The sequence below is a fragment of the Heterodontus francisci genome, chromosome 10 (genome assembly GCF_036365525.1).
Source record: "Heterodontus francisci isolate sHetFra1 chromosome 10, sHetFra1.hap1, whole genome shotgun sequence".
Lineage (NCBI taxonomy): Eukaryota > Metazoa > Chordata > Chondrichthyes > Heterodontiformes > Heterodontidae > Heterodontus > Heterodontus francisci.
Genome location: NC_090380.1, coordinates 62,764,624 through 62,777,643, shown reverse-complemented (window position 1 = coordinate 62,777,643; position 13,020 = coordinate 62,764,624). Strand labels below are relative to the sequence as shown.

Genomic DNA, 13,020 nt, shown 5'->3' with positions numbered 1-13,020 from the left:
CACTGGAACCATTCTCGTAAATCTTTTCTTCATCCTCTCTAAACCCTTCACATCCTTCCTGAAGTGAGGTGTCTAGAGTTGGACACAACACTCCAGTTGAGGCTGAACCAGTGTTTTATAAAGGCTCATCATAACTTCCTTGCTTTTGTACTGAATGCCTCTATTTATAAAGTCCATGATCCTGTATGCCTTTATGAATACTTTCTCAATCTGCCTTGCCACCTTTAACGATTTATATATGCCCAGGTTTCTCTGTTCCTGCATCCCCTTTAGAATTGTACCCTGTATTTTCTATTGCTGCTCATTGTTCTTCCTACAAAAATGTATCATTTCACACTTCTCTGCATTAAATTTCATCTTCCACATGCCCACCCATTCCACTAGCATGTCTATGTTCTCTTGAAGTCTAACACTATCCTTCTCACAGATCACAATTCTTCCAAGTTTTGTGTTATCTGCAAATTTTGAAATTGAACCCTGTAGACCATAGTTTAGGTCATTTATATATATATATATATATATATATACATCTCAAGAAAAGCAGTGGTCTCAATACTGCCACGCCGCACCCCGCCCCCCCCCCCCCCCCCCCACCACCCCTCACCGGCCCCACTATGTACCGTCCTCCAGTCCAAAAAAAACCAACTGTTTACCATTATCTCTGTTTCGTGTCACTCAGCCAACTTCGTATGCTTGCTGCCAATGTCCCTTTTATTCCATGGGATTACAAACATACGAATTATGAGGAGTAAGTTTCAACTCTGCTGGAAAGCCTATTAAGTGACACTTTATCAAATGCCTTTTGGAAGACCATGTACAGCACATCAACTGCATTACCTTCATCAACTCTCTCGGTTACATCATAAAAAAACTCAAACAAGTTATTTAAATGTGATTTGCCCTTAACAAATCTGTGCTGGCTTTCCTTAATTAATCCATGTTTATCCAAGAGACTGTTAATTCTGTCCCAGACTATCGTTTCCAAAACCTTTCCCACCACTAAGGTTCAACTGGCTGACCTGTAGTTGCTGAGTTTATCCTTACACCCTTTTGCGAGTAACACAAGAGTGTAACATTTGCAATTCTCCAGTTCTCTGGCACCACACCTGTACCAAAGGAGGATTGAAAGATTATGGCCAGTGCCACTGCAATTTCCACCCTTGTTTCCGTCAGCATCCTCGAATACATCCAATCATGTCCTAGTCAACTTTAAGTTATGCCAGCCATTCTAATACCTCCTCTTTACCAATTTCTAGCACGTCCAGTATCTCAACTACCTCCTCTTTCACTCTGACTTTGGCGGCAGCATCTTCTTCCTCAGTAAAGGCAGGTGCAATGTACTTATTTAGTACCTCAGCCATACCCTGTGCTGCCATGTGTAGATCGCCTTTTTGGTCCCTAATCAGCTCTATCACTCCTCTTACTACCCTTTTACTATGTATATGCCTGCAAAAGAATTTTGGATTCCCTTTTATGTTAGTTGCCAGTCTCATCTCATACTCTCTCTTTGCCTCTCAATTTGTTTTCACTTCCCCTTTGAACTTTCTATATTCAGCCTTTTTCCCACTTGTATTATCAACCTGAAAATTGTGATTGTGTATTGTGATCTCGGAATGACTATCATGCCTGTTACTGTGTCAATCTATTGGGATATCTTTAAAGAGCAACTTCACTGTTCATCGGTTTCCACCTTGCATATCCTACTACACAGATGTCTTGAAGAAGGGATAGTTCCAAGGACTGGGCCAATACTGGGAAGTGATTGGATCAATTTAATAGAGTGAACATAAATATAGTTTGCCCTAAATAATAATAATGGAGTCATAAACTAATCATGGCCATCACTCTATTAATTAGTGTACAACAAACCTATGCATAAGGTGAGGCAAATCCCAGTGGATAAAAGGATTGGGAACCAAAAGTCTAAAGTCACCTATTCCTCCCACGCATGCTACACTTACTGTATTATGAACATAGCATAGCAACATAGACCTGCAATGTGGAGAATCCTACAATTATCACCCAATTTGAGTCACACTTTAATTTATGAATCAGAAAATAGCTTTGACATTTGATAAAACATATTCAAAAACAAAATCTGCTCCTCAAATATAGGAGGATAAGAATTCCTCTGGCCACTATATGAAGTAACATCAGAAATGTATTGTGAATATTCCTCTGCTTACTATTTAAATGAGACCTTTTAGATGCTTTCACAGTGAATATTATAGCGTGGATCTAGCAGGGGTTTTTGACGGAGAACTGTCGGCGTTCGCCGTCACTGCCCCACTGAAAGTGACCGCAACTTCAGGATGGGTAGATTAACGTGGGAATCCTAAAGTTGTGATCTGTCACTTACTGCTCTAACCACAGGCTTTGCTGTGCTCTGCCTCCAACTGCAGAGCAAGCGATCAACAAAATCAGTTGATGTGGCAAGAACTTTCCCCTTATCCACTCTCACATTGCTATTAGAAATCCCATAAAAAGTTACACCTTGTGCAATTGGGTGTAACTGGGTTTTTTAACAGTGATCTGAGTAATAACTATTGCTGAACAACAGATCTAGCCCTGAAAAAATAATTTTATATTTGTGGTGTGTTGTTAACTGTCTTCATTATGATTAATTACTAGACTTTGTCAACTAAATTGTTTGAAGTAATAATTAAAAGATTTTTAATGATATTTCAGCTTCTACCTTCATCCAATTTGTATGTTCCAAACTTTATTTTGCTCAATGTAAAATTTTGAAAAAGTGATTTGACTTTAGTGCTATTTATTTCCTGGTTGGCTGTCTGCGAGAATTCTTTAATGTAATTGCCTGGATAGCTTTATGACATCACTGCAGCTCCACACTGGGAATCCCCATTAAACAATGGGCTGGATTTTCTCATGGGCTTCAGGACCCCAACATCAGGAGCAAGGTCCCTAGCGCACACTTACTGGAAATGCACCCAATGGTGCAATCTTCCCAGAAACAGCCTCCTAATTGGCCACCTCCATGCTTGCCCTCCTATTAAGGATAATGGGCAGGCTCTCGCATACTGCCAGCCTAATCAGAGGGCCAGCAGCTCTGGAGCCTCGGCAGCCCCACCAGGAGAGGTGGGCGCTGCTTAGGCAGGCTGGGGACCGCGAGGGTGCCTCAGCATGAATGTGTCCTTGGAGGCATGCTGTGTTACAAATTTTGAGGGGCAAAACCATTAAGCCCCGCAGAGCAGAGGGGAAAGCCCTTCGGAGGAATCGGTTGGGCCCCAGGCATGGCCTTTCCTGGCCGCAGCCTCCTCTTTGGAGGACGGAGCCTCTGGCTCCATTGCAGTGGTGGCCTCCACATGCAGCGGGGGCCATAATTGGGTCTGTAATCAGCTTCATTGGCTGTTCACCTCCATGGTGCACGCAGCCAATCCGGTCCCCTGGCCGCCCATGGGAAACTTGCCTGTCAGTGGGAGTGCATCAGGGAGCTGTCCCAATGTGGTTGCCCCCATTTTCCCAGCACCTGCCTCCAAGCCAGCCATCATGGGGCTGGAAAAATTCAGCACTATGTGACAATCAAATGCACATTAAGGAGTTAAAGCTGAGTATTGCTGAAAACCTAGACATTTTGTCAAAGCTTTTCTCTTGCACTCATCAGGACATTTCATAAGAATACCAATGTAAGGGAAAGCAACAAATTTATACTGCATGAGAAGAGAGTGCTGATTGGTTGGCAAGTGGACTCTGATTGGTAGAGGCATTGTCATGGAGAATGCACCAGTTTATGGGACTGAGTTAACTGCCAAGCTTTGTTTGAAATTTAAACCAGGCAGCTTGACTCTGATTGGTCAAAGCATTGCCCTGAGGAATGAACCAGCGAATGGCTGTCACTTATTTTGTTTAGTTGAAACAGGCGCAATGTGTATACATCTTCTTTATATCTGCAAAGAACAGGGCTGTGTGTATTGATATATGTAGCTTCCAGTACGCACAAGTGTTAAAGTTCTCACCACAGAGGTCTCGCGATCTCTTAGTGAGGCTTTCTTCGAGGTCAGCAGCGAGTGTCCTGGCTTTGCCGCTGACCATAAAATCCGGGCCAAGAAATCTTACCCCAGTGTAAGGAGTCAGATATTAAGAGATTTTCTAATCATTACTTCTAACAATAATTATGACTAAAAAAGGATAAGCTTTGCTAGTCATACTGCTACATCCTATATTATTTCCTGAATACATGCAATTAAATTTAAAATATATTTAGAGGTTAATTTGAACATTAGAATCAATCAAAAACTGTTGAAAAGTCAGACTGCAATCCCATTTTGCCACAATTTGTTTAGCCTTGGTTAGGTTCTACTTACTGTGCCCATTTTGGAAATGTGTTCTCCTCTTTTCTTCAGATTTCATTTTTGCTTTAATATACCAGTGACACCTTCACAAAGACAGGAAAGTGAAAGCCTTGAAATATACACCAAGCAATCTTCAAACTTCAAAGAATACATATCAACTTCAATACAGTTATCAAAGCAACTCAGAAATTGAGGCAACCTGTTAGAAATGACTACAGGACAACAGTATCTTAGCGGGATCTGTGAAAGCAATAGGATGGATTGCTTGCTGTGAAGAAGCTCTTTCAATAGAAATACTACAGATAAATTCAAAAGCTAACAAAAGTGACTGACATTGTTTAATAATGTCTGGCATGTCCAGCTTGACTCTGATTGGTCAAGGCACTGCCCTGACGAATGAACCAGTGAATGGCTGTCACTTATTAGAGACACTAATCTACAATATAGATTACTTTTAGCAAAAGGACATTATCTCAAGAAACAGGCCTTTGTTTATTGTAGATGTGAGTTACAATTACCCAATTGTGAAGCAACAGCCTAGATAATGGTTATGTAATTACCAATTAATCAGCACCTTGCTATCTCAACATTGATGAATAATGTACTACTTTATGGATAGTTTCAAATTTCCCTCTCCATACTTAATGGTTCATTACAATTCACAAGTATCCCACTGCTTCTGGCTCTTCCCATGTTCAGTTATGAGATACATGCCAATGTATTGCCTAATTTAAGTCAGTTGATCATTGCCAGTTAACAGCAATAGATTTGCTCTCAAGGAAATTTCTGTTGGTTGGTTATAAACTATTGTGCTATAAACATAGATCCGTGACCATTGCAACGCCATTGTTTTGGGGAAGAGAGGGGCAAACCAAAATTACTAATGATCAATGATCACTTGATCTTCATACAACATAGTACTAACTCAAAATGTCTCAAAGTGTTTCATACAATTAATTATTTCTGAAGTGCAATGGTTATTTTGCATGAAAAGGTAAGTTACACAAATGCAGCATTTATCTGACTAGATCATGAGATGGTAATCAATTAGTCGTGGAGACACTGCAGTCATTTCATTATAGAAATACAAAAATGAGCCCTGCCACAACCAGTATGATATTTCTAAAAATGCTGACTGGAACAGACATAAAATCATTTCATACTTAGTGACGTATTTTTATAATTTATTAATTCATGGGATACGGATGTCACTGGCAAGGCCAACATTTATTGCCCATTCATAATTGCCCTTCAGAAGGTGGTGGTGAGTCACTTTCTTGAACCACTGCCATGCAATCGGTGAAGGTACACCCAAAGTGTTGATGGAGGGAGCTCCAGGATTTTGACCCACTGACAGTGAAGGAACCATGATATACTTCCAAAATAGTATGGTGTGTGACTTGGAGGGGAACTTGCAAGTGCTGGTGTTCTCATGTCTATTGCCCTTGTTATTCTAGGTGACAAACATCACAAGTTTGGTAGGTGCTGTTGAAGGACCCTTGGTGAGCTGCTGCAGTGCACCTAGTACATGCTACACACTGAAACCATTGTGCACCAGTAGCTGAGAGGGTGAATGTTTAAGGTGGTGAAAGGAGTACCAATCAAGCAGGCTACTCTGTCCTGGAAGGTGTCGAGCTTCTTGAGTGTTGTTGGAGCTGCACTCATCCAGGCAAGTGGGGAGTATTTGCTCACATTCCTGACTTGTGTCCTGTAGGTGGTGGAAAGGCTGTGGGGAATCAGGAGGTGAGACACTCACTGCAGAATACTCTGTCTTTAAACTGCTCTTGTCACAGTATTTATGTGGCTTGTCTAGTTAAGTTTCTGGTTAATGATGACCCTCAGGATATTAATGGTGAGAAATTCAGTAATGGTAATACTATTGAATGTCAAGGGGAGTGGCTAGATTCTCTTTTGTTGGAGATGGTCATAGAGTGATAGAGTTATACAGCACAGAAACAGGCCCTTCGGCCCATCGTGTCTGTGCCTGCCATCAAGCACCAAACTATTCTGGTCCTATTTTCCAGCACTTGGCCCGTAGCCTTGTATGCTATGGCATTTCAAGTGCTCATCTAAATACTTCTTAAATGTTGTGAGGGTTCCTGTCTCTACCACCTCTTCAGGCAGTGCGCTCCAGATTCCAACCACCCTCTGAGTGAATTTTTTTTCCCTCAAATCCCCTTGCCCCTTACCTTAAATCTATGCCCCCCTGGTTCTTGACCCCTCTGCTAATGGAAAAATGTTTCTTCCTATCTAACCTATCAATGCCCCTCATAATTTTGTATACCTCAATCATGTCCCCCCTCAGCCTTCTCTGCTCTAAGGAAAACGACCCTAGCCTTTTCAGTCTCTCTTCATCGCTGAAATGCTCCAGCCCAGGCAACATCCTGGTGAATCTCCTCTGCACCCTCTCCGGTGCAAATCACATCCTTCCTATAGTGTGGTGTCCAGAACTGTACACAGTACTCCAGCTGTAGCATTTTATACAGCTCCATCATAACCTCCCTGCTCTTATATTCTATGCCTCGGCTGATTAAGGCAAGTATCCCATATGCCCTCCTAACCACCTTATCTACCTGTGCTGCTGCCTGCAGTGATCTATGGACAAGTACACCAAGATCCCTCTCCAAGTGGAGATTAATCCTGTCCCTCAGAATTTTTTCCAATATTTTCCTAACCACTGATGTTAGACTCACTGGCCTGTAATTACCTGATTTATCCCTGCTACCCTTCTTGAATAATGGCACCACATTCACTGTCTTCCAGTCCTCTGGTACCTCTCCTGTGGCCAGAGAGGATTTGAAAATTTGTGTCAGAGCCTGGCACTTGTGTGGTGTGAATGTTACTTGCCACTTATCAGCCGAAGCCTGAATGTTGCCCAAGTCTTGCTGCATGCAGGCACAGACTGCTTCATTATCTGTTCCCATCTGTGATGCTAATTCTCTTTCACAAAAATAATAGATCATAATCCTTCAGTCAAGAATTGTATTTATAACCTGTTGTTTTCTATTGAATGACTACAATACTATATTAAAACTAACAAAGGGAGCTGTGGATTCAAATGCAAATTTTTGTTTAAGCCGCCAGAGATATTTAATTATCTGAATGCTTCCAAATAGACTCAGATTTTAATTGAAACTCAAGAAATCTCAATTATAGACTACATATAACCAAACTAAGATCTGTATTATTAGGGTTATGATATTTCCAGAAGTTCAGAACCAGATGGAAGTAAAACTGCTTTGGGATCATGACTCAAGTTCTGATGTTACCTTTGCTATTGAGGAAAATTCATTGAAAAACTTGAAGGGCTGAAAATTGTTTTGCTCTTTTCTTGGGCACGGAGGCTGCGATTTGTGATTTGCCCTCACCGGTTCCGGTGGAATTAGGCAGCATGCAAATTTTGTGCTGCCACCTCATCTACATGATTGTAGTGTCGGGTCAAGCATCTCCTGCTCTGCTGGCTGCATCTGAAATCAGCAGGGAGCGTTATGCAAATAGCACATAGTGCATTCAACCTTCTGTTCTTAAAGGCAGTCCCTCTTAAATGGAAGCTGCACTGAATTACAGGAGGCAGCTGTTGAATAGTATTGTTGCAATTGTAAACAAGGAAAATGGAACACCAGGGCAGAGAGAGAGATAGAAAGAGAGAGAGAGAGCAATCCAGAGTCATGATTATAGCACTGGAGATCTCAGTGGTGGAGGTGGACTGGAGGAAAGACGCCATGATTCCGCGGGATACCAGGAGACGCTAAAGGACAAACCTCAGAGTGATTAGGAACAGTTGGAGGACAAAGGCTGAGGACCTGGTAGCAGTGCTGCCAGCTCAGATAGGGTCTGCATGTATCTTACAGGGTGGTATAGAGTTGGGATCAGCATGTGGTGAATCACTAGGCATGAGTGACTTACAGCTACACCAGGGGGAAAGGATGGTTTGTGCGCCAGGTCCTGGAGGACAAGGTCACAGATGACTTCTGCTGCAGGGGATTCAGATGAGGACCTCGATGGGGCGGCATACAGAAGGATGTTGATCGGCATACACACTGAGATGCTGGGTGCATTGGTTGACCTGCCAGACAGCCTATTGTCACCGTAAGAACAATGGAAAAGTCAGGCTCCAACTTGGCAGAGGGCATGGCACAGAGCTTGCCCTCTCCGCAGTCTCTGCTCCATCTCCCTGTTGTCCTACAAATCCAGAGGCACTGCAACTGCAGCCACCATACCTGGTACAGCGTTTGTGTGGACAGGTCATCTGATCTTTGGCCCTCCTTGTATGAATGCAGCGACAATCCCTGCCAAATCCAGGAACTCACCACAACACATCCAAAACACTCCAGAATACTGCCAAAGTCGTTGTATTAGCAGAAGTTCTTCAAAATCATGTTATTTGCAACTTGGCTGCCTGGCCCTTTACATAACATTGAAGTTGGGCTCCGCTTGTAGCTGAGCACTCAATCTTTTGTGAGTGACGTGCGCATTCGTTGATTGGAACTGTGTGGTCCAACTTTGGTATCCTGGCGTCACATTACTGGTAGGACTGTGCGATGTCATATCATCACCACTTCAGCTACTTCAGGCGCATGCGGGGACCCGCGCGAGTTACGTAAATGGCCTGTGCCAGAAGGGGCTGGCATGGTCCCAGGACCGCGATTGGCTTCAGCGATGCTACTGATCTGAATTTCGTGTGGAAATAACTAACGCTACCATCCTATGAGACAGCAAAGAAATTGATAAATTGATGTGTACATGTGTTCAGCAAGATGAGGAATTTCAAGCACACTGTCAGAAAAAGAAAGGAAAACTTGCATTTATATAACACATTTCATGACTACAGGACATCCCAAAGCACTTTACAGCCAGTGAAGTAACTTGTTGTAAGGTTAGCAAACACAGCAGCCAAATTGCGCACAGCACACTCCCAAAAACAACAATGAGATAATTACCAGATAATCTGTTTTTGTGAAGTTGATCAAGGGATAAAGAGTGGCCAGGACACTGGGGATAACTCCCCTGCTTTTCATTGAAATCGTGCCATGGAATCTAACACGTTCATCTGAGATGGCAGATGGGGCCTCAGTTTAATGTTCACATGAAAGGTGGCACCTCCAACAGTGCAGCATTCTCTCAGTACTGCACTGGAATGTCAGCCTTGATTTTGGTGCTCAAGTCCTACAGTGAGACTTGAATCCACAACCTGCTGGACTCAAAGGTGACAGTGCATCCAACGGAGGCACGGATGACATTCAGTCCTCCCAGGTTAGGTATAGCACAGCCAGACGCAGAGTAAAGCTCAATTTACTCTGCTCCAACAAGTCTCCTCAGCCCCAATCTTAGAAAAACACCCGTACTGCATCAGAATGATAATCTTTCTTTTCCCACATCAGCCAAACTGTGGCCTCTCTGCACAGGATTTCAAATTAGGGAGAGTTTTATGCTGCAGTCCTGTGCCCACCAGCAACTGGATAGAGACTTTTAAGCTCACTTATACAAGTTTTGTACAGGTAGAAGACTATTGCATTAAAAAAATTCTGGCCAATTTAAGAACCCTCTCCCCCCAATTGCCTCCTCCTACACCTCCCCCAGACTTGAACCTCCAGCTGACTGTGTGTGGGAGTTGACTGATTTCCTATCCACCCTGAAATGGCATGTTTGTTTGGTGCTCATAGCCTGTTGGGGCACATTAACATGGCACAGGTCTCAAATGGCTCCAGCTTTATGGGCAGGCAGATCACCTGCTCCACTGAATTCCCACCTGTTTAGGGCACAACTTGAAAACTGTCCTCTTGATGTCTGGTTCATGTTTGGACAACCCATTGAAAAATCAGACCAGCCCACTACGAGACAAATGACAATCCTAAAATGAATGCTATTACACACACTTTAGTTCCTTGTAGAATTCATAGGCAACACTATCTACTACTAAATTAATTAGCAATGATTCATTTTAATCACTACCTACATGGCATTTGATCTTGAAACGAACATATGTGCAATGTGACTCATAAGTAAACAGGAGCATGGCAACTTCGGGAAATATAACATTTCACCAGCTGTATTCATGCTTAATGTAAATTCCAAGAAAATACCAAAGTAGAGCTCTGTGGAGAATGATTCTTTGGAGGATTACATTTGAACCAGAGCAAGGTACTTGATAAATATCTGAAGCAAAGGAAAGAGAGAGCAGAGCAGCAGGATTAGTTTTGTTTGGTATAACAAAGAGCGAGCATAGATGTAATGGGTCAAATGGCCTCTTTTTGTGGTTCAATTTGTTCCAAAGTTAATAATCCAGCATAATTGCACATCTTTTGTTTATTTAGAGAACACTATAGAATGACCTGTAAACACAGTTCTATGGATTTTTATGGATTAAGTCATCAAATGAAGTTTTTGTTTGGAATATACTGGCATTGATAACATAGTTACAATGTTTTTGTGCCATGGGTGATTTGTACTCACTGGGGCTTACAAGCTGACCTCGCTCCATAAAGCAAGTCAGTGGCATATTTTTGATCTTTTCTGCCCTTTTTGCTCTCAATACCTAGGCTTTTGTGTTTTGCAATACTCTCCTTGGTGAATCTTACTTCCTAACTGATAATCTCAAGAATATCACTGGCCACAATATCCAGACAAGGTTGTGATAGCAAACCCAGGATAAAAAAACAAACATTTTTTCTGTGAATTGTTTTACCTATCCTGTCTTAGTACAGAATCTTTCTCCCCTCTTCAAGAGCTCACAGAGGATTACAATTTACACTTAGGCAAGGATGTACACCCCCACCTCCAGATCTTTGGAGCCCCTATGTATTGTGATTGGAATAGCAAATAACTAAACCAGAATTAGACAAAATGCTTCCTTTTTGTCACAGTCACTTAATTTATAAACATAGGTGGTACACATCACACGAGGTGTGTTGGGGATGTGCTGAGGCTGTGGGATTAGGATTCCCGGTGCCAACAGCTCTTAAAGGATTACGTGTTGTCCTTAAAGCTGTTCTTCTTTCCTGGCAGAAACATGGTTGAAGCTGAAGGACACCATTCAATGATCAGGTTTTGGAGGTCTTGCTGCAAGAGACCTTGCAGTGAAGGGTGGGTCTCTTTGGAGAAATCAAACTCATTACTAGTATCCTCTGCTTTTCATTCTTCTCTCCTTAGTTACACATTCATTCACTCCCTCACACACAGCCATTAAAGTACGTTAGTGTAACACACGGAAATGTCTCAATTGAGTATCGATGTTTCAAGATGTGTTTTACTGCAAATATTGTAAAGTATGTTCTCCATTTGGGTCTACAGGAGGAACTGGCAGAACCCTATTTGTGGCCTCAAACTAGGACCTCGTAGCACCCTGCATCATCCACTCTTACAGCATTAAACACCATCATAGACAGATTGCCTCTGGGGGATTAGGGATGTTGTTACTGAGCTGTAGAAGTGAGTACTTGGTAATACACACTTCATCAATGAGGAGGAGCAAATGCAGATGGAATCACAGAAGGGCAATCTTCTGGCTAGGGAGCCATCAAGGACTTATCTGGATTCACTACATTAAGCAATGAGCTTCAGCCAGCCATCATGCATGGTTTAAACAACCTCAGTGCATTGGTATGTTCTCACATCTTGTAGCCTTGTTCAGAAAATGTCCAGCAACACAGGAATGGCAGGAAACAGCATTGGTGACAGAAACATTTATTTTATTTATTTATTTAGAGATACAGCACTGAAACAGGCCCTTCGGCCCACCGAGTCTGTGCCAACCAACAACCACCCATTTATACTAACCCTACAGTAATCCCATATTCCCTACCACCTACCTACACTAGGGGCAATTTACAATGGCCAATTTACCTATCAGCTGCAAGTCTTTGGCTGTGGGAGGAAACCGGAGCACCCGGCAAAAACCCACGCGATCACAGGGAGAACTTGCAAACTCTGCACAGGCAGTGCCCAGAATTGAACCCGGGTCCCTGGAGGTGTGAGGCTGCGGTGCTAACCACTGCGCCACTGTGCCGTGGTGATGGAAATGTCTTGCGATCCTAATCTGAATCTCCTTGGCTGTGTTTGCTGACAACGCTACCACTAGGTGGCGCTGCTGTGGCACATGCGCAAATGCAGCATGTGCCACTAAAACGTCACAGTCTGCGACTCCAGGCAGCTGTCAGGACTAAAGATGGCGCTGCTCAAATAATCACACGAAGGCAACCTAACCTAACCGCATGGCAGCATACAATGGCGAGAGGGAGAAAGCGAGCGAGAGCGGGCTGGGGACGGGGGTGGGGGGGGAGCGGAGTGCGATGGGGCCGTTGGGTGGGGGGGGGGGGGGAGCGGAGCGGGCCGGTGAAGGGGGGGAAGCAGAGTGGGCCGGGGAGAGGGCGAGCGAACGGGCTGGGGATAGGGGTGGGTGGAGTGGAGCGCCGAAAGAGTGGAGCAGCCAGAGAGAGCAGCGAGGTGGGGAGCGGAGCGGCCGAAAGAGCAGAGCAGCGAGGGGGGGGAGTGGAGAGGCCGGAGAGAGCAGCGGGGTGGGGGGGGGGGCGTGATGCGGCTGACGAGAGCAGCAAAGCGGGAAGCGGAGTGGCCGGAGAGAGCAGCGAGGGCGGGGGGAGCGGAGCTTGACGTACGGGTGAATACCCGTTAGCGTTGCATTGCTGTACGCGTAAAGCGCATGCGCAGCGGCCGACCAGCGTGTTGTCCGAAGATGCACATGTCACACGAT

General features: G+C 43.8%; 1 protein-coding gene across 1 annotated transcript in view; it reads right to left on the bottom strand.

Annotated features, from left to right (window-relative positions):
* Nucleotides 1–13,020, bottom strand: part of epha6 (eph receptor A6) — an 888,039-nt gene that overhangs the window by 94,284 nt on the left and 780,735 nt on the right. The window contains exon 9 of the mRNA XM_068040607.1: nt 4,326–4,396. Within this exon, the coding sequence (XP_067896708.1) occupies nt 4,326–4,396 (71 nt within the window). The remainder of the gene's footprint in view (nt 1–4,325; nt 4,397–13,020) is intronic.